General features: G+C 48.3%; 1 protein-coding gene across 3 annotated transcripts in view; it reads right to left on the bottom strand.

Annotated features, from left to right (window-relative positions):
* Nucleotides 1–22,410, bottom strand: part of HSF1 (heat shock transcription factor 1) — a 1,218,386-nt gene that overhangs the window by 380,262 nt on the left and 815,714 nt on the right. For all 3 annotated transcript variants that reach the window (XM_069621903.1, XM_069621901.1, XM_069621902.1), the window contains one exon: nucleotides 3,750–3,956. In XM_069621903.1, the coding sequence (XP_069478004.1) occupies nucleotides 3,750–3,956 (207 nt within the window). The remainder of the gene's footprint in view (nucleotides 1–3,749; nucleotides 3,957–22,410) is intronic.

Genomic DNA, 22,410 nt, shown 5'->3' with positions numbered 1-22,410 from the left:
CAAGAGATGGATGTTTGGATAAATATTCTGGATCGGACAAGGCTGGTCTATATTTTGGTAGCAGTTCCCCTTTACTGCTGCAATCGAATCTGGAGTATTCCAATTTGCCATTACTCTTTTTTGTAGTGCCTTGTGGAATGGGAGAACAGGATCTTTTAAAGGTCCCTCACTAATGATGTCAGTCATGTCATCCTGATCAAAATCCGGGGAAGCTGCTTTCCAACCCATAAAATCAATGACCCTTCCCATAAGATTTCTATAACTGGTATCAGCATGATCTGTCGGATCTGGCCTTTCAAAATCCACTTCAGGTGAAGTGTCTAAGCCACTTGCATTTTGGAGACGGTCATAAAGGTCTGTTATTTTAGACTGTGGGTTCAATAGTTCAAGAACTTCCCTGGCTCCACATTCTAACTCCAGCTGGAGTGACATCCTCTTCAGAGGAATGTTCTTCATATATAGAAGACATGGATCTAAAATATTCCTGTCTTGGATGTGGGTGGAAAGTTTTTTCAGGCAAAGAAGGTGGAATTTTCCTAGCTATGGCTAATGGCGTCGACTTGGATCTTGGTATCAAAGAAGGCTTTGATAAAGGCGTTGAAGGCGTCGTTAGGGTAGACAGTGGTTTCAACAGTGTCGAAGGTGGCTTTGATGCTGTCGAAGGAGGCTCCAATGCAGCTAATGGTGTCGACATCATTTTTGTCATCGGTCTCAACGCTATGGTGGTCGACTGTCGAGTTGAGTTTTGGTTTCAACTTCGATGCCGATTCCGTTAGCCCTGATTTATGCACCGGAGGCTTAGATTTAGTGCGAGGCGTCAGGGAAATTTCCCTTGAAGACTGTCTACTCTTTTCAACCCTTGCATGTTTGGATCTTGATTTTCCTCTGTCACTTTTAGAGTGAGTAGAGGCATGATCACCATGCGGCAACTTCGAAGGGGTCTGGGCCGCTTTCTCGAATATTTTCAGCATCGAAGCCCGGAAGGCCTCCCATTTTTCTGGGGAATCGTTAGCCAGAAACCTGTGCAGTTCCCTTAGGGACCACTGCAAAAGATTTAGGACTACAGGTGGTTGGCAGTAAAACCAATTGGTAGCAGTCTGTACCACCCAGATTTACCTGGTAGCTGCGGCTGAGCAGTCAGACTTCTCTCAAGATGAGTTAGGCAGTATATAGAGTATACACAATAGGTACAGAGATACAGTAGCACAAGCAAACACTGACCAGAGATTTGGTGTAAAAGTATATAATTATTTATTAAAAGACACTTGTAATTTACACTAGCACACAAAGAGGTAAGTAATTTCAACACACAGTCACTATTATATATATACAACCCTGATTACTTATTAGACAAGTCTGAATGAGAAACACCACTTATTTTCAGACAGAGGTGAGCGCTTAACATAAGATGGCACTCTAATAAGTTATGGAAAAAGGGAGGGAAAAGGCAAAGTTATGAAAGCACACAATACTTTTCAAAGAACCACAGTGAAGCAGGTTAGGCAAAGTATACTGGAGAGCAAGGAGGTTCAAATGCCAGGCCCAGTCTTAGAGAGAGCAAGCAAAATGTGTCCAGGATCACACAGTGGGGTTAGCCCAAAGAGTCTTCATAGATAGTTCGCAAAAGATTGAGATCAAGTCAGGAAAAGTTAGTTAACAGGCCCCAGGCTAACCCAGGTTAGAAAGTCGAGGATTTACTGTGACCCCGAACGATCTGTCGCAAGGGAAGCCAGATGGGACACAGTACCTGAAAATGGGAAGAACGCTCCAGCGGGGGCAGTTGTTCCCGGCATCGGTTGCAAGTCAGTGTTTCGTCCAGAGGAAGAGGAGGTCTCGACGTGGAGGAAAGATGAAGGTCGTTGCACTGCCAGGGAAGAAACCAACCGCGGAGATTCCCGGTTACAAGGTACTAACCTTTTCTTCGCGGTAGTGGTAAACCGTGGTATTCCGGTTGCCGGGGTGCTTGGCACGGGCAAGACGGCCACGAGATGGCCCAGGAAGGCGAAAAGACGGGCAAACTGGTTATCCCCGCCAGTCAAAGGAAGAAGATTCTCCGGACTCGAGATCTCCTCTGTCGTCGGGAAAAGTGGTGAGGCGGTTCAGCAGGGCTCAACCGGTGGGTTCATCATTGAAGGTCGGCTCGGCTTCTCCCTCCTCGGATTCTTTAGGTCCTGTGGTGACTTCTGAAGTTCCAGTCCCCAAAGCCCTGCTTTTATGCAGAAAACCCCCATTCATTCAGCCAAGCTGCCACTCAAACATGCTAAGTGGTGAGCCGGGCGGCTCACCACTTGGGCCAATCACACAAGAGTGCGACTTGAGTTGCCGAGGCCACTCAGTCCAGGGTGCCTAAACCCCCTCCCACACCATCTGTGGTACCCAGACAGAGTGGCACCACTTTTGGAGGCTTCTGTGGAGAAGCCCGCCAAAAAATGGAACAAAGGGCTCGACTTGGGTTGGAGTCACAGAAGCGAACACAAACGCCATTTTGGAACCAAGTTTTGGCAAAAAATACCAACCGGAGAATTAATAATAAATAAATAAACCGGCGGTATGTTCGAGGCTATCGTAATTAAATAAAGATAGTAGCCTCGAACAATGGGAAAATCCCATAGAGAAATATTCGCGGTTGAATATAAAAATTAGTATCCACTGCCACCAGCCAAAACTCGATCGGGGGGACTGAGACGTGCCCCCTCGACTAACAGACCCCAGGGCAATCGAATTGCCCCGACCAGTGCGTCCACAATATGATGGTTTGTACCGGTTCTGCTCAGAATTCAAGACTAGTAACGTCAATGGTGACTTTACATGCCCTGGGAGACAGTAGTCAGTCCCAGGGGGCTGTGTAACATCACAAAAACACATGAAGCCATCACAAAAACACATGAAGCCCTATGAAGTAAAAGACCCCATAGCCCATTAAACACATCTCGAGTCAAAGGAACACACTCAAATCATGTCCAAGAATGATGGTAAAAGAGTCTCACTCTTGGCAGGAGAAAAAAAATAAACCCCAAAAAATCCAGCAAAGCTGCTGGGGGACTCACTAGGTTAGGAAATTCAGCCTAAACATATAATTCTCCCTAACAGTCCTGAACAGGACTATTTGAATGCATTATTCTACTGTACCTAGAACGCTCTTTACTTGCCACCCCTTCACCTACATATGTACTGTGTCTATCACAGATAGTGGATTTACATCTTTGTGTTAGGAACTGTGAATGTCTAAAACGCACAGCGCCGTGTTTTCTTTCGTGTTAGCTGAACTGATATTCCACGATGTGCATACATACAGAAATCAAACTAGGCTATCAGCACATTCCTTACCACGCCCAAGTGAAGGGCTAATGGCAGGTATAAAAATATTGACAAAAATAAGTCTCCGCTCAGCAGATGTCACCTAGAGCCAATCTGTTAGGAGACAATAACAAATTAACAAATGCTTTCATCGCACTTGCACGATCTGAATGACAAGGCCTAGTAAGATCGTTTGTTTTGCCCTCCCTCCATCTACCCTTCCTTGTCTTGTCGAGTCTGGAAACACGTGTGTATATGCGCGTTATAAATGACATATCATACCATGGACAAGTGATACTTCCTGAGTTATAAACACTGGGACGAGGAATCCAACAACCTGTACAAAGAAATCCATCTTAATATTGTACTTCCCGCAGGTTACCACTTCTGCCTTCAAAGTGTGGATTTATAAATAGGCCAGACAAAGGAAAGCTCTGCACAGAAAAACGTACTTGTCAAGGCAGGCGACACTGAGGCACTTTTCTGGTGACTGCGTAGTGTTGGTGGTGATGCTGGACTCGTTCTCCTCTAGAATGGAGTCTATGAAGGTAGAGGGAGATAGCGCTGACTCGACAGGCGTGGGGTCCATTTGACAGACTTCCTCTATCTGGGGGCTCGGACTGAGGGGCTCTTCCTTTATAGGAACTCCAGGACTCATCCTAAAATACAGAAAAGAAAGCTGATGAAAAGCCTTAGAAAGACAACGCAGGAAAGGCAGAATGAAAAAGGAGCTGGAGGTACACATCTTAGCATAACTAAGTATAAATCAGTTTTGTTGGTAAGCTGTATAACCGAGATCAGGTCGTCGGTATTTGGTTTTACTATTAAAAACCTTTTTTTTTTTTTTTGAAGAGTGGGCCTGAACTGTTTCCATTAGGTAGGGGGAGTAAGGACCCCCCAGCGACAGGATGTGGAAGGTCTACCAGAGTTGATGCCAGAGCCAGTCCTGTTCCAGAGGCGGGGTATGGAGTTTGGAGGGCCATATCCACCCCCCCTGCCAAGTTCCAGGACCACAGTACCACCCATTGCCTGCAAAGCTTCATTCTGGCCGTTTGTTTTCTAGGATCTACAGCATCAGCAGCTGTAATACAACAGCCAGCATGTGCCCAGAAAGACCAAGATGAGCGGATAAAATGCAGAACTTAATGAACAGCAGCCTGAAAAAAGCAAGCCACTATGTTCCCATCAAAACAACAAGTCCAAGCAGAGTGCTCCAGTAAAATAAACTCACGAGAGACAGTGTCCTGCAGAATGCCACCGCTAGTCAGGAAACGACGGGCCTAGAGTGTCTCACATAGTGGGAGAGAGTGGTACTTTTGTTTGGGTGTGCGTGAAGTGTGGGAAATTTAGAGGGTAGGAAGTGAGACATTGTGACTGAGGGACAACATGTGGATGTAGTAGTAGTACTTGTAAGAGTACTATTAGTTTGTGGATAGAGTGGTAGTAGTAGTGTGTGGATAGAGTAGGAGGAGGAGTGTGTGGATAGAGTAGGAGGAGGAGTGTGTGGATAAAGTAGGAGTAGTAGTAGTAGTAGTAGCAGCATGTGGATAGAGTAGGAGTAGTAGCATGTGGATAGAGGAGTAGTAGCATGTAAATAGAGTAGTAGTAAGATGGTCACTACAGTGAGTAACATGGTTATACACCCACGTCCCACCCCTTTCCTCCATACTTTTGGGAGATTACCAAGCACTCCTCACAGGAAACGGGTGGATGAATTCCCTTACTGAAAAAGGTTCTCAAGAACAGTCTGACCGAATTGAGCATCGGCACTGGAGCTCAGGTCTAAGCAGTAATGCTTACCAAAAGCCGACGGGCAAGCCCACGTAGCTGCTTTGGCAACGGTTTGATGCGCTTACAGAGCAACAATGGATAGGAGGCCATGAGGGGAAAGCATAATCTTTCATGTTGACCCATAAACTGCAAAGAGGACCACCTCTGGCGTGCCCCATTGCTGGAAAAGGTTGGAGATGATATTGCTGTTCATCTCGCACTCGTAACCGAAACCGACTGAATTAATCTGCGGTCGCATTGAGGTGACCTGGGATGTGTGGAGCCTGACTGTATGGCCCAGCCCAAATTTGTATGGCAAGATCCACAAGGAGATGAGTGTCGCCCTGCTTGTTGATGTAAAACTTTGCTTTAGGGGAGGCATTCAAAATGGCCACCGTGGCCCGGGGAGCTCAGGCCACCATTATCACACACCTGGGGCAAACTGCGTCACAGGAGCAAGTGGAGCAATAGTCTCCCCAGGGGAGTCAGGGGCCCTGCGTGCCACCCTAGCCTTGAAACAAGGAACCTCGGCATAGGCACTGGCAGAACTAGGGTGTTTACTCGACACGTCAGGGGCTTCTCTCGAATTAGCCTTTAGTGGAGGATCCTCGGCAGAGCTGGTACTGGAAGGTCAGGGGTGCATGACCGCCTTCTTTCGCCCCTCAACAGAACTGGCATTACCACGGCCGCGTGCGCATGGAAATACCTTACAGCCGGGACCCTCGATGAGGGACTCAATTCTGTTAGTGACCGATTTAGCACCAAGCAGGGGAACCTCAGGTTTAACCCTGGTCTTATAGCCACCTCGAGAGGGGCCTCGAGCCAAGACTCGGTACAGTTGGCTCCAGATGGAGAAGCCTCAGGGCAAACCCCGGTATCCAAAGCCGTAGCAGAACCGGGGCCAGCCTTCGCCCCAAATGGGGAACCTTGGAAGAAGATCCGGTATTGGGAGACCGCTGCGGGGCACCTCAGAGGAGTTTCCGGTGCGTCTCGCTGAGCCGAGACCAAAAAGAGTACCCAAATCTGAAGTGCTCTGCTCCCACAGAGAACCGCAGCTATTTCATATGCGGGCTCCAAGTCAAAATGTGCATTTACGCATCCTGGGAGACAACCACACTGAACCAATCGCCCTTCCGAAGAGAGGACTTTATTTGGCAAGGCGTGATCAACTTGAATTTCTGTCGGAAATATCGAAGATGGTGCGCAAGCCAGCTTGGTTGAGCACTGTGAAAGGACAGCCGTACAAGCCCCTCCCTTGCTCCATGAGCGGAACAGGTTCCATCTCTCTGAGGTATAGAAGTTTCTGTACCCTTGCTCTGGGGGAGGGCATCCCGATCTGTTGGAAGAGAGGTTTGAAGGGTGGGGTAGGAGGAAAAGGCAAGCGAAACCCGCCTAAACGATGGACAACAGTCTTTGGTGATGGTTTGCCACGCATCCAGATGAGACGAGATTCGTCCTCCCACCAAAGTGTAGTGTGACCGACAAAAAATATAATTTGGTGATTTGTCGGCAGGGAGATTACCTGCCCCTGCCGCTTAAGGCAGAGCTACCAAGGTGACCCTGAAACCCCCTGATCTCAGAGAAGGACTGAGTCTGGGACCCTGACCTCTGTGTACAAGGGGCCTTAGCTGAAGTTGTTGCCAGGACCGACAAACGGGTGTTTGCTGTCCACATAGCGTGGAAAGCTGCTCAGCCCCAAAAGGAACGCTCCCAGCACCAGTCATGAAAATTGGTGTAAGGGAGGTATCCAAAATGGCTGCCGTGGACCAAGGAGGGTGGGCCGCCATTTAGTCAGCACCTGAGTACTGAGTCATAGGAGAAAGTGAGGCAACTGTTCCCTCAGGGAAGTCAGGGGACTTAAGAAACACTTAGCCTTGAAACAAGGATCCTCGGCCGAGCCGGTGCTGGCAGATCTAGGATGTTTAGCGGACATCCTAGGAACTGACCCAGAGTTAGCTTCCAATGGAGGAACCTCGGCAGAGCCAGTACTGGAAGGCCTTTTGCTGATCACCTTCTTTGCCCCCTCGACAGACTTGGTACCACCATAACCCAGAGCGTGGGACGGTTGAGGAATGTACCCTACCAACAAGACCCTTAGAGGATCCCTCAACTCAGTCGGTACTGTATTTAGAGGAACCTTGGGGTTTAACCCAGGACATACATCTCCCTCAAGAGGGCCCTCGAGCCGTGGCTCGGTGTGACAAGCACCAGAAACAGAGACCTCAGGGCGAACCCCGATATCCAGAGCCAGAGACGAAGTGAGCTGAACCTTAGCACCCAAATGGTGAACCTCAGAACCACGTCCGGTTTTGGCAGGTCTGCTGAGGGACCCTCAGAGAACACTCTGGTGCACCTACTAGGCCCCTGAGGCACCTCAGGGAAAACCCTGGTAACAGAGCTACTCAAGTCCCTCCCAGTCATGGAATGCTCTCACCGAGCAGGGCTACTCATCCCTGTCCTCATCCGCTTAAGGCTCATCCCAACGAGGCAGGAACAGACGACTGGTCCTCCATGCCTACCGCCTCAGGTTTAAAAAGAAAACTGAATCAGAGCAGCCAGGGCCGGGTTGGAGCAGAACTGAAAAGACGCTTAAAATACGTCCTCAGAGTCAGAGTGCACGAGCATCTGAAACTTCCCAAAAACTCATACTCCCGAGGGCTTATGTGTCGAAGAGGAAGAAACCACTCGTAAGGGACCCACCCCCCGAACACAAGGAGGGTGGTTGCCAGAAGGGTCCACCACCGGCCGGGTCCACATAGATCAGTGGAGCAAAAGCAGGCAGTATGAGGCAGCGGAGCCCACGCACGCCGGTCAAAAGAAGGGCGGAACGGGTTACTATTGCCGAAAGGAATGCTGCCAGCACTAGACGTTGCGAACGTAGGTGTAAGGGAGGTATCCAAAATGGCTGCCGTAGGCCATGCAGATTGGGTCACCATTTTGTCGCTCTCTGAAGAGAGCTGCGTCACATGCGTAGCTGAGGTAACTGCCTCCTCAGGAGCGTCAGGGGACTTAAGTAACACTTTAGCCTTACAGGGATCCTGGGCAGAGCCAGTATTGGGTGGTCTAGGATGTTGGTCGACATTTTCGAACCAGTCTCAAAATTAGCCTCCAACAAACCGGTACCAGAGGGAATGTGGTCCGTGATCCCCTCCTCTTTGCCCCCCTCGACAGAACCGAACCACAACTACCCTGAGCGTGGAATGGTTGAGGACAAAACCTCACCGACAAGACCCTCTAAGAAGGCCTCTCAGATCTGTCGATATAGACTTAAGACTCCACAAGAGGAACCTCAGGTTTCAACCTGGTACGTAAAGTTCCCATAAAGGGGGCCACGAGTCGGGACTCTTTACAGACTTTAGCCACAAGAAGAACCTCTGGTTTCAAACTGGTCAGCGGGGAAAGCTCCTCAGGGTGAACCCTGGTATCCCAGCACCCAGCCGAACTGGGCTTAACTTTAGCACTGTGATAGTGAACCTCAGAACAATATCCGGTACTGGCAGTTCTGTCAGAACCCTCAGAGGAATCTCTGGTACGCCTGTTAGGCCCTTCAGGCACGTCAGGGGAAACCCTGGTGACAGAGCTACAAGAAAAGGCCCCTAAAGTACTCCCTCATGGGGTCAGAGTGCATAAGCCTCTGAAACTTCCCGAAAAGGCATCCTCTAACGAAGATTTAGACACTCGGATGGGCATAGGCTGCTCCTAAGGGGCATACCCACACCAACGTAATAAGGAAGGTTGCCAGGAAGCAAGACCGTATGCGGTAGTGGCATCCGAACACGCCAGCCATAAGAAGGGTGGAACGAATTTACACCCGCAAATGGTTGTTCACCAAAAAGAAGGTTGCCAGCACCAGTCGTCTATAGTGTGGGTGTAAGGGAAGAATCCAAAATGGCCGCCACAGACCACAAGGGAAGGCCGCCATTTTGTCCCCACCCGAAGAGAACTGCGTCACATGTGTAGATGAGGCTATCTCCACAGGATGGTCAGGGGACTTGATCGAAACTTTAGCCTTGACACAAGTATCTTCGACAGAGCCGGTACTGTGGGGCCTCAGATGTTTACTGGACATCCTGAAGGGGCCCCTTGAATTAGCCTCCAAGAGAGGAACCTCGGCAAAGCCGGTAACAGAGGAGTCGCGGTCAGAGACCTCTCCCTTTTCCCCCCTCGGCAGAACCTGTATCTCCGTGAGAGTGGGAATGTTAAGGAATCCACCTCACAGACAAGACCCTAGCAGGTCTCTCAGTTCTGTCAGTACACACCTTAGCCTCAAAGAGAGGAACCTCGGAACAGTGTCCCGTACGTACAGCTCCACTGAGAGGGGCCTCGAACCGTGGTTCGGTACAGAAAAGCCTCAGAGGCCTCAGGGCGCACCCTGATGTCTGTATGGGAAGCTCCAGACAAGGAGACCTCGGAGCGAACTCCGGTAACCAAAGCCTCAGCAAGACTGGGCTGACTATTAGCACCCGAGTGGTGAACCTCGGATCGTAGTCCGGTGTTGGCAGGCCCCTCACGGGAACCCTCAGAGAAAACCCCTGGTAAGCCTATTAGGTCTGCGAGGCACCTCAGGGGAAACCCGGGTAGCAGAGCTGTTTAAGCCCCTCCCGGACCTGGAGGACCCCGGGAAGGAGTCCCCCGGCCGGGGTGCCCTAAAAAGTAAGGAACTTACCTGGCGTCTCTTTCGATGAAGAGTTGAAAATGCGGTGGAGGAACGTGCTGGAAGGCCTCCTCACACCGACGAAGACGATGTTGGAAGTGCCCGGACCGACGGAGTCGCAGTAGAAACACGAGTCCCAACGGTGATCCGGTCCCAGACACTCCAAACAGAGAATGGGGATCCACCCTAGCGAAGCGACGTTCGCAAGAGGAACAAGAGACCAATGCCAAACGATCCGGCATAGACTGAGGACTACGCGACTGCAGAACTGGAGCCGGAGAGAAGGACAACGGAAAGACGAAAAATGTCTTTCCAGTGATGCAAGTGTGTCCAGCCCCGACCGCGCAGAGAAAAGGACTGAAGGTCCATGCACGGGGCAGAGCTCAGGAGGGCAGGGTTACAGCCACGTGCAGTACCCCGCGTAAAAAGAGAAGGACATTTTTCAATTTGATGCTTTTTTACAAAAGTGCTCCGGTCCCTTCCCACTGGACGGAATGTCCCAAAGTATGAAGGAAAGGGACGGAACGTAGGAGTAAGAATAGATTCACATGCTTTGATTATTTACCATCATGAGGCTGGGAAATCCTGGTGTACATTTAAGAGCAATTTAAAGAAAATTGCAGCAGATTATGGATCCATCCAACTCATTTGGGCTCATTTGTTGTGCAGGTGATGAGCTGAGGATGCGCAACAGGGGAGTGGTGGGGGGGTGTAGGGAACCTGCATCTTAGTCGTAGGGGCCATCTTCACATTCTTAAAAGCAGGAAGTGCTTTGTATATTTGGACTAGGAGTGTCTCAGAGTGTAAAGTGTATACTGTTAGGAAAGCTTTTCTTTTTGATGCTTTCCCATAATTTTCAATGGGATCCCCAGCATATATGCTTTCTGATTGCGTGATCCTTTTTAGTTAGTGAGGTCTTTTTCAGCCTCACTCACCAATGCAACTTTAGCAGCACTGACAAGACCCTAAGACTAACATAGCAGGGATAATGTGCCCTATGGATTCTTGTGTACTATTACTACCTCCCTTAAGAATGATAGCCCAGACTCCCTCTACCTTATTTCTGTATTGTAGTGTTATTTAAGTTACATAACCTAACTCTTAAAATATAAAATATCAATATTGAGTAATGAAAATTAAAAAACGGTCATAATTCAGTTAATATTTAAAATCAGTCAATACAACATTATATGTTGAAATAGTTTCCAGTTACACATTTGTTATAAAAAACCAATAGCTTAAAACTACCAAATGTAAAGATTCTTCTACTCCTGACATTAGTTGGATCCAACAGTATTTGTATAATTCGTCCACGTGCTTTACAAATCCCACAAATGTTAGATTTATATTTAAGTTAACTATTCACAAACTAATATAAAGTGGTTTTAATGTCTCTATTTCACCTATATTACAGATTATGCATATCAGTTGGCAGGGGTAATTCCTGCCCTCACACCCATTACTTTGTGCTCAGCTGAATGCACTTAAATTGAAGGAGAACCAAGAAACTAGACCTACATGGAAGTTGTTTAATAAAGGATCCACATTTATTGAGTATTGTGAAAAGCCAGAGGGTGTTTCACAACCTAATCCCCCAGGATCCCTTACTCAGGTGGCCAGGGAAGGCCATCACTTTTGGATCCCAACCATGTGGGTGGCCAAGCAGGGAAGGATCACCTGGGCTGGGGGTCCTCAGGGAGTGCGGAGAAGCACTCAATGGTGAGGCATGGTATCCCCCTTTTTTCACAACCCATCTAACTCCTATCCCCGTTTATTTTATCATTAAACTACAACTGCCATAATTCCTCCCCACGTTGTCCTGACAAATGTACTGCACCAAGGAAATGAGGAATGAGGACACAAGGATTACCTCGCCTGACTTGCATTGTCCCTGTAATGAGGCCAGGCAGAGTCAGGCAGGTAACTGATAATGTACACCTGCCATTTAAGTCTCTGTGAAAATAAAAGGTGGCAAGCAGAGACAAACTTTGAGCGAGGCTGGGTACGAGAAAGAACAATTCTTCCGAGGCAAATGTGAACCAGGCTGTGGGAGTTGGAATGCCAACGGATTGATCTTCAATCGAGAGAAAGCCAGGCAAGATTTCCAAGCTTTCGGGAAGCCGTGAGTGTTCGAAAGATAGAGCCGAGCAAGCAGAAGAAAGAAACCTTCATGGTGTCAGGAAACAGCCAGCGACCCTCCCGGGTGAACGTCAGAGTTGGGGAGGAGCAGAGGATGCGTTGGTAACGGCTTTGGGCTGCGAGGAAAAGATGAGATTAATTTAAACACAACCAGTGAGTTATCGAGCACAACAGAAGTCTGGTTGATGTTAAAGCAAAAGTGACTGATTTGGAAGTTGAAAGTTGCGCATGTGCCGATAACACACGACTGAAAAGAGCAATTGTTAAGGAAAAAGTATACAGATTAGCAGAGCGGTCCTGCGAGAGGAAGTCGCACATTCGAAAGTCTGAAATGTTATGGAGTCTTGATGAACGTTTGAAAGATATTACGAGTGGAGATCAAAGGAAAGAAGGTTAAATAAAAGGAAGCTGAAATATGTGAAATGTGGCAAATGTAAAACATGCCAAGAGGGCAAAAGTAAAATATAAAGAATCTACTGAGTGAGGAACTTCTTGAGTGGGGATCTCATAAGGTGTACTCTCGCGACCCGTATGTTACTGCTATTAAAGTTGGCAATGGTTTTCTTATTTTATTATTTTATTCTTGTGTCGCAAGGATGTAGGTCAACACGGAAACATAGAGTCCCTCAGCTCCGTTTGTAAAGTAAGCAGTAGTTTGTTTGTGCCTACACCTCTTTGCGCCAAATTTCTGATGTAAATGAATAAAAGTACGTAGTCAAGTTTTTTCAAGTATATTTTCTTAATTTATTTGATATATGTTCTGCCCATATGGATGATCAAAATGCGAAGTCCTCTTGGGATCTGGTCCTTTGATACATAGTTTTTCAGAGAGATTATTTCCCAATACTTATCAATTTCTTTGCGAGAGGCCCTCTCTAGTTTTACAAATTTATATCTGAGGTCCTCTCTTTTCGGAAAACTTGAAGTGAAAGCATGGGTGTTATTCCCTTTGGCAGAGAAAAGTTTGTTTGCTGGTGTAGGCACAAACAAACTACTGCTTACTTTACAAACGGAGCTGAGGGACTCTATGCGACACAAGAATAAAATAATAAAATAAGAAAACCATTGCCAACTTTAATAGCACTAACATACGGGTCGCGAGAGTACACCTTATGAGATCCCCACTCAAGAAGTTCCTCACTCAGTAGATTGTTACTAGGGGATACAGTACCACGCAGACCAATTTGGGAAAACAAATTCAAAAAATGGAAGAATACATGGAGAATAGAGAAGAAGAAGCAAACAAACTTTTCTCTGCCAAAGGGAATAACACCCATGCTTTCACTTCAAGTTTTCCGAAAAGAGGACCTCAGATATAAATTTGTAAAACTAGAGAGGGCCTCTCGCAAAGAAATTGATAAGTATTGGGAAATAATCTCTCTGAAAAACTATGCATCAAAGGACCAGATCCCAAGAGGACTTCGCATTTTGATCATCCATATGGGCAGAACATATATCAAATAAATTAAGAAAATATACTTGAAGAAACTTGACTACGTACTTTTATTCATTTACATCAGAAATTTGGCGCAAAGAGGTGTAGGCACAAACAAACTACTGCTTAAAATATAAAGAACACGGCCAAGAAGGCAAGTGAAAGAAGGGAGTAGTTTCTTACCTTTGCTTCATGGCAATGTGAAGGTAAGAACCCCTTGTACCCCTCTTGCAATTTTACTCATTTAGTTGAATTTTTGTTGTGCAAGGCGCTCCAGCACCTAGTTTCCCCTGCCTCCCTTTCCGTGTTCTCTCCCGCTGCCTCCCCTGATTGGCTATCGTGAATATGACTCAAGCAGGCACCTAGTTCTTCTCCAAGCCACCTGAACATGCAACTTTGCTTCCTGGCAACGTGAAGGTAAGAACCCCTTGTACCCCTTTTGCAATTTTCCTCATTTAGTTGAATTTTTATTGTGTAAAGAGCTCCGGAGCCTCGTTTCCCCTGCCTCCCCTTCGGTGTTCTTTCCCCACCTTGTGTCCCGCCCCCTCCCCCGATTGGCTGATAGGATCAAATTAGTAATAGTGTAGCCCTAGAGCAGCTCTCTGCCCGTAGCAGCCCTGCGGCTAAGGGCCCAAAGCAAAGGGCAGCTCCATACTGTGTCTGCAGGTGTCACCAGGGAACCAGCACCCACTAACACTAAAAAGCCTATAGTACCAACTAACCACCAACGGCTCAACAACAGGTATAACTAAACTCACCCACAGTGCCCCATCACATAGCTCGTTCTCCACACTGAACTCAAGAGAAAGGACCAGCGTTGCCCCAACCCGAATCCCAGTGTGCAGTGTCAAACTCTACCATTCCCTCTAACAGCTATCACACCCCTGCTGCAACCCCATTATACAAGGTGGTTGCAAATGCATAGTTTCACTTTCGAACAAGCAGCACCAACCAGCTGCAGTACCCAGACACGTCAAACGAAGAACAGACTGCTGTCAACCAGCACCAACAGATAAGGTAGGCCAATTTTTCACACAATCACACTAGTACCGATAACCTCTTTTAGCATTCTCGCCACCATACAACACTACCAGCAGATTGAAGTGCACCAACCACTCTCACCCATCACTACAACAGGGAATCTCCGGTACAGACAAATTATTTCAAAACCGATCGTATTATGAAATTCAGGCCTCTCTCCCACCTTAAAGGACTCTAATCTAGGTGCTGTATTACTACCTGCCTTTCTGTGAGGCCCCGTTATCTAGGTGTCTCAAATATAAGTGTGTTTTATTTACTCCCTGCCTTTCTGTAAACCATGGGCCTTTCTCCCGCTATCTAGGTGTACTCTACCCTAATCCATGGCTGACTTGCCCACGTTAACTAGGACCATGCATCGCCCCGGCTCCTCTGCACCAGCGCCGCCCCCGTCCAACAATAATGCACCCCACCCGGCTCTTGTCCTCCGTACCCCCCCATGTGCCACCTCACCCCACCATCTCCGACCTCAACTACCATATACTAACCCCCCTTGCCCTCTCCAAAACCACCATACCCCTCTCTAACTCTATGATCAGAGGAGCACTCTGGCAGGCCAAATAACTCCCACCCCCCTACTCATTTCCCACAGACCGCAGCCCCCCCCAGTTCCCACCTCTCTTACCTGCCCGGGCTTCCACTGAGAACAACCCCCTACCCCCATTCCTGCTCCCCGCTAAATTTCCAACTCGCAAGCCAAAGGAGCTCTCTGGCGCTCCCAACACTAGCCACCCACCACAACTCCCCTGCCACGACAGCGGCATTGGTGGGGTCTGACAAGGACTCCATAACCAGATCTGCCCCCACACCCCCCAACCTCAGTCCTACCCGCCCCTGCCAAGACTCCTTCAACCCCTGAGCTACCATTCACCCACTCATATCCAGAGCGCTACCTCGCACCATCCTCGCCAGCCAACAAGCATCCCATCCATCCCTCCCTCCTCATTCCCACACCCCCTCACCAGAAACACCACTCCTGCACTATCCCAAAGTCTACCTGACAGCACAGACCCTCTAAGACCTTTGCACCCCCTGAATTCTGCACAGCTCGGCGACTCCCACCTCACCTGCAAAACCCTCTAGCCCTTGCTCCCTCACCACACTCCGCGTCACCCCATGCCCCTAATCATCCCACTCCCGCCTATCTCCCCCCCTCAACCCCTTTCCCCCCTCTCAAAGAGGCCTTTTGCCTGTGGTGTCTGCCTCACAGTCGCAATGTGTTGCTCTCGACACTTTTTTCCATTCTAAGATTGAAAATATCCGGCGGCACATTGAGCTCTCTTTAGTGGATTCGGGGTCACATATCAATGTCTCCCTTGCATCTCAGTTCGGATTGGTCTGTTTTTCCTATATTTACTAAGGAGATTGTTTTGTCTGCTGCCTCTAGTCTGAAATGTGCTGCACCGAACAACTATTTTCAATTATTTGTCCTGAAGGATCTTATGCCTGAAATTGCCCCTATAGTTACTAAGGCAATCAATCTTTCATGCAGATCGGGAGCTATTCCTGTGGAACTGAAGCAGACCATTGTTAGCCCCCTACTGAAAAAGCAGTCACTGGACGCTACTGTCCTCTCGAATTTTCGTCCTATTTCTCCGTTACCTTTTTTCATGAAGCTACTCAAATCTCTTATTTCGCTGCTTCGATCTGCTTTTCTTGAGCACTCTGCTGTGCTTCATCCCTTCCAGTCTGGCTTTCGCCCAGGGAGGGGCACGGAGAGTGTTCTTGTCTTTGTGATGGATGATTTGGCTAGGCTGGTGGGTGGTGGAGGGGTTTATTGGGGCTCTGATTTTACTCGATCTGTCAGCAGCTTTTGACACCATCAACCACCCCTACTTCTCGACCTCCTAGCCTCCATCGGCCTCTTGGGACCTGTTCTTGCCTGGATCACCACCTTTTTGACGGGCAGGGGTCAATTAGTCTCTCTTTCCACATTTCTTTCTACTTCATTCTCCGTCTTGTGGGGTTACCCCAAGGCAACGTGCTTTTATTGAACATCTACATTCAGCCACTGATTGGTCTCATCCGTTTCCTCAGTTTCAGGTGTTACTCCTATGCCGATGACACCCAGATCCTGGTCCGATTAGAACTCGACAGAGGAAGTGTGGCGGGTCGACTGCGAGAATGCCTGTTGCTGTAGGGGACTGGATGAGTGCCAACTGGTTGAAGTTGAACAGGGACAATACTGAGGTCCTGGTAATGGGACCCCGTCTCAACCTTGTTTCCGGTCCCCTGACTTTTGGCCTTCCTCACAGGGTGTTCTTCCAATTCCAGTGACAGTTGTGAAGAATTTGGGGTTTACCTCTTGGCATCTTTATCCATGGCCCCGCAAGTCAGTGCAGTGTGCAAAACTGGGAATTTTCTGTTGAGGGTGCTCCGGAAGAGACTACCCTTTTTGCCTCCTTTCCTCCGGCCAGTGGTTGTTGCTTCCTTAGTGTCCAGTAGACTGGACTACTGCAATGCTCTCCATCTGGCCCAGCCATCTTGCCTTATCCATCGGCTGCAGCCGCTTCAAAGTCTGGCAGCCCGGACTGCTACAGGTACACCTTATGGATCAGTCCACTGCTACACTGTGTGCATTGGCTCCCGGTGAAGCAAAGAATTATTTTTTAATTTCTCTGCCTGGTTCATCGGCTTACCACCATGGTCGTCCTGCTTTTCTTAAGGAAATATTTCAACCCTATCTTCCCATTCGATGTCTGCACTCGAGCAATGCTTGCCTGCTCCTGGGCCATCCTTACGCCGTCGGCGACTCTGTGGCCACTGCCAAACTTTGGAACAGTCTTCCCGTTCAATTTACGATGACTGAAAATCATCTGCTCTTCCTTCGTCTGTTAAAATCCGAACTCTTTGTTTAGTTAAGGCTGTGTTGTCCAGTTCCATGGATATCCTCGCACCAAGATGCCCTTGGGTGAACATGTGCACTACAAATGATTATAACATAAGTAGCACGTCTTGCCATTTCCACAACTATCACTTCATCCTTTTCCTCCCCCCCCCGCCCCGACCGACACACCCACACACCCACACCCACACCCACACACCCACACACACACACACACACACCTCTTTCGGCCAAACGCACAAAACAGGGAATGGGTGACAGGCCCTCTCCCTCGAGCCTCCATAACTCGCAACTCCTTTGTGAGTCCAACCTGCCATCCTTTCCCAACCCTGCCATAAGGGCCACCCCCACCTGCCACTCCCCATCTAAACCTCTTTGAACACGGCCTCTCCTCAAGTACACCTAAACCCCTAGTTCCCTCCAAACACGAGCCATTCTCAACAACTCTCCTAACCCCACGGGCACTACTCATCCCCCTCCCGATCCACCACTCCCATGCCACAAACACTTACCATGGCCTGCCTTCTCTTCCTGCTCCCCATCGACCTGAACACCTCCTACCCCCCCATTCTAGGAACACCTATGGCCCAAACCACAGCTACCACCGCCCGGTCAGCCTCAGCCACCCTAACTGCAGCGACCACACCTTACATTGCAATGACTGACACCTTACCCCCTGCCTCTCAATCCAACAGAGCCCAGCCTGCCACGACCGTCAGCAAAACAACCACACCTGGTGTAGTCACCTGCCTCCTTTTCAATGCCTGCTCCGTGGCGAGAAACAGACACAGAATCTATGACCTCCTATCCTCCGAGAACCCTGACCGCATCTTCATCTGTGAAACTTTGTTTTCAGGCGATTTTGCACCAATCGCGCACAAGGCCCCCCCCCACCCCACTCCAAAGCTACTTGCTTATCCACCACCACAGATCCTCAAGAGGTGGCAGAGTAGCGATCCTCTAAGTCTCACTTCTCCATCTCACTTACCGAAAGCCAACCATGCAACGCAAACTGTATGAATCCCTTCTAGTAAAAACCTCTCAACTGCCATTAGTCGCTCACAGCTTCCTACTCATATATAGATCCCTCGGATATGACAGACACATTGCCAACAATCTCTTTGATTCACTAGCTACCACTCAGGTAAAACCACCCAACACTCACTACTGGGAGACTGACATCTGGTTTGACGTGCCAAACAACTCCATGACCCAACCCCTGGTCGACAGTCTAGAAGCACTCAACCTCTCCTGCCACCCCACAAGTCCAACACACTCTAGAGGTCATCTCCTTGATGCAATTTTCAGCTCTGATGACCTTGTCTTTGTATCTAGTCCCAAGCCACACATATGGACAGACCACACTGCCATCCCTTTCTCTGTCCCCACGCCACCCCCTCCACCCAAGACCGTTGCTGCATACATACACGATCACAAATGCTGCAATAAAGTCAAGGTACTCCCTGATCTAGCTGAAGCCCTGCTGCACAGTCTCCCAGCACCGCTGACCTCAGACGGATCATTAACTATTGAATCCTGGTTTAATGAATCACTACTTCCTCTCGCCCCCTCACGTCCTGCAGCCTCTCGCAAAGGACCATCCCCCAAATGGTTCACGCCCCACCTTTAGACCTTCAAAAGCAAAAACTACTCTTGAACACAAATGGCGATCTAAAACCCCCAGCAGATCTATATTGGCTCACCACCACTGCAATTGCAAGTACTAGATCCGAAAGGCCAAAAAGGCGACTACAATAAACGAATCCCGAATTGTCACAACAGCAGTAAAGAGGTCCACAGGCTCATCTCCGAATTCGTGAAACCCTCCTGCACGTTTACCCTGACCACACCCACGTAAACACTCTGTCACACACTCTCCATTTCTACAACACAGCTCTAGACAGGATAACAACTATTAATACCAAGCTTTCAACCCTCACCCCCTGCCCAACATCCGTTCCTCCCAACGCCACTGTTCCGACCGCCATAATACCATTTTCTATTCCTTCAACCCTATCTCGAGTGTTTGTTTTTTATTTTGTTTGTTTTTTATTATTTATATTGCGCACCAGACCCAAGGGTATTTGGGCGCGAAGGCATAAAGAGGGTTGTTAAGCTTAAGTTACATTAGTAAACAGGATTAAGTACAGCTATCGTTACAGTGCTGTATGCATGAGCGACAGGCAGAGCGGATAAGTATATACAATAATACAAAAAATAACTATGAGGCACATATATATAACGAAGGCAATGGGGGTCACATATATAAAATAAATGCTAGGCGGTTGTGAGTGATGTATGGTCAGGTGTCGTGTTTCTTTAGCCAATGAATGAGACTAGATCTAAATTGTGGGTACGGAAAATCTTCCCTCAAGGCAGGGGGGAGGGAGTTCCAGTATTGTGCTGCTTTAACGGGGAAGCTGCTCCCACCGGATTTAGTACGCTTAAATCTAGGTACTAAAAGAAGGTTGGAATTGACTTTTCTTAGAGGGCGAGTGGCTATTTGTCTAGTAAATCTGGCTGTGAGGTATTGTGGGGCTGATTGGTTAAGACATTTGTGTGTCAAAGATGCAGTTTTGAGGAGAATCTCGTCTTTCATAGAAAGCCATTTGACAGATGTCCTGAGGTCTGATATGTGGGCATTTTTAGGGAAGCTTAGGGCAGCTCTTAAGGCATTGTTTTGAAGGGTCTGAATCCTGGACGTAATGTTTTTATTGCTGCCTATATAGAGGCCATTGCAATTGTCCAATTTGGACAGGATCAGGGCTCTCGCTAAAGTAATGCAGTTATTAGGTGAAAGGAAGGGTTTGGCTGCTCTGATTAGCTTGCAGGTGTAGGAGGTAGCTGAGGCCATAGCATTTACTTGTTTACCAAAGGTAAGCGTGGCGTCTATGTAGAAGCAAAGGGTTATGGCCATCTTAGCCACAGTGATGTTGTTATTGTCAATTTTGAAGGATGAGTAGTTCGGGCCTAGTTTGTTGATATTGGAAGGAGTGCCTAGAATGAGGAGGAGTTTTGTCATCATTCAGGCATAAACCGCGAGATACCACCATGCCTGGATGATGAGGTATACTCCGTTCACAAAGGCCAAATCATTGTCATAATCCCCAGTCAACGGGATGAGGATCTGTGTATCATCGGCATCATTTGTGTAGGTGATACCTAGACCATCGAAAAGGGGCTTTGTGAAGATGTTGTACAGAGTAGGAGATACGCAGGAGCCCTGAGGCACACCGCAAGATATGGGTGCAGGGTCAGCGGCTGCTAGAGGAGAGAAAACTCGCATAGTCCTGTTATTAAGGAAGGACTGGATCCAGGTGACTGCCTCCTGAGAGAAGAGGGCCGCGGAATCCAAGTGGTTGCAGAGTATCGATTCATCTACCAAATCAAACGTGACTTAGAGATCAAGGAGTAGAAAAAGTGCCGTCTTGCCTTCATCTCTCAGTGCGTCTATTTGTGCCTTAAGGTCTAAGAGCGCAGTCTCAGTACCGTGTTGAGGTCTGATGCCAGACTGTCTAACTCCTAGAAGGTGGTTTTGTTCCAGATGATGCTGGATTGGTAGATATGCTATTTTATCCAAGATTTTAAGTAGGAATGGCACTGTAGTTATGGGGTGGTAGTTAGTGGGGATGGATGGGTCAAGGGTTTGTTTTTTGAGGAGGAGGGGGGGGGGCCCAGGAGGGTTTCAGGTTGTTAGGTATGGTGCCTGATGTGAAGGAAGCGTTTATGAGTTTAGTGATGAAATGGGAGAGTTCACGGGCAGCATCTTTTATGATTTAAGCTGGGTGACGAGGTCTTTTATGATTCGAGTGACGAGTTCCTTAATCTACTATCTGGCAACAGCTTGACCCCTGTCCGGCCTCTCTTCTGAAAGAAATATTCTCCTCCACATGTGCGAGAAAACAAGCAAATTCCATAATAAATAACTCACTCACCTCTGGCATCATTCCTAAGACCTTTAAAATGGTCTGGACCTTTAGAATGTTAAACCCCTTCTGAAAAAGGGCATCCCTTGAACCCCTCGAGGCTAAGATTTCCAACACCCAATTCTTGTTGAAGCTCATTGACTGGGCTGCGTACTCTCAGCTCAACCACTTTGTAGAATCAAACAACCTACTCAACACCACTCAATCAGGCTTCAGGCTGAGCCATGGAACAGAAACAACTCTGATCTCGATCTGGGAAGGTCTCGGAGGGCTGTGCAGCGCTGGTTCTCCTTTATTGGTCAGCCACCTTTGACACTGTTAACCATTGTATTCTCCTTGACAGACTACACTCCCTTGGAATCCGAGGGTCGGCACTGAAATGGTTTGCCTCATTTCTCAACAACAGGAAACAAATCACTTTCCTCTCCCCTTTTCTCTCAACCCCGCGCAACATGAACACTTACCACAAGGCACCTGGCTCTATGCTCTTCTCTTCAACCTTTGTCTGACCACGCTACCAGGGAACATCCGCGTGCACAAACTCACCTACTACAACTACGCTGACAATACACACATTATCCAGAGAATTCCCCCTAACAAGCCTCAACCCACGGCCAGACCTTGAATCCTGCCTTAGAGACAATGACCAATGAATGACAAGAAATAACCTTCTTCTGAACCCTGATAAACGGAGATCATGGCGTGCGGCAACCCTGCCCTTCTCCTGTAACCACTCCCTTGCCCACCCCTCCCTTGGCCCCACCCCTCATGCCCCGCACTTACGCAATAGACAAAAACCTTGCCAGCACTACAGACTGGGGCTTAACCCTACCCCACCATATCAATGTATCAAAATCCTGTCACTACCACCTCAAGCTCCTAAGGCACATTTTTCCATATCTCACCTATCCCAACAGACTCGCTGCTATTATCTCCATTGTTATGTCGAGACTAGACTATGCCACCTCCTTATATCTGGGTACCCCGATATACCAACTTAAACTGCAAAGAGCCCAAAACACTGCCACCAGACTCCTCCTTGCACTGGGATACAGGGGTCAGATCTCCTACACTCTCCTCACCCTTCACTGGTTGCCTGTGGGATGAAGAGCCACTTTCAAAATTCTATGCATTACCCACCGAGCAGTGCACAAAACCGGCCCAGCTTACCTACAAGAGAAGATTATACCCACCACCCACCACAAACCCTAAGGTCAAGCAGTGCCCTCTTACTAGTGATTCCAACTTCCAATTCAACCACAATTGGAGTGTCCACCTATTCATCCCTGGCTCCAACTTTGTGGAA

Source organism: Ambystoma mexicanum, chromosome 5q (assembly GCF_040938575.1).
Source record: "Ambystoma mexicanum isolate Mex_15411 chromosome 5q, UKY_AmexF1_1, whole genome shotgun sequence".
Taxonomy (NCBI): Eukaryota; Metazoa; Chordata; class Amphibia; order Caudata; family Ambystomatidae; genus Ambystoma; species Ambystoma mexicanum.
The sequence above is the reverse complement of the archived record's forward strand: the minus strand, read 5'-3'. Positions and strand labels throughout refer to the sequence as shown.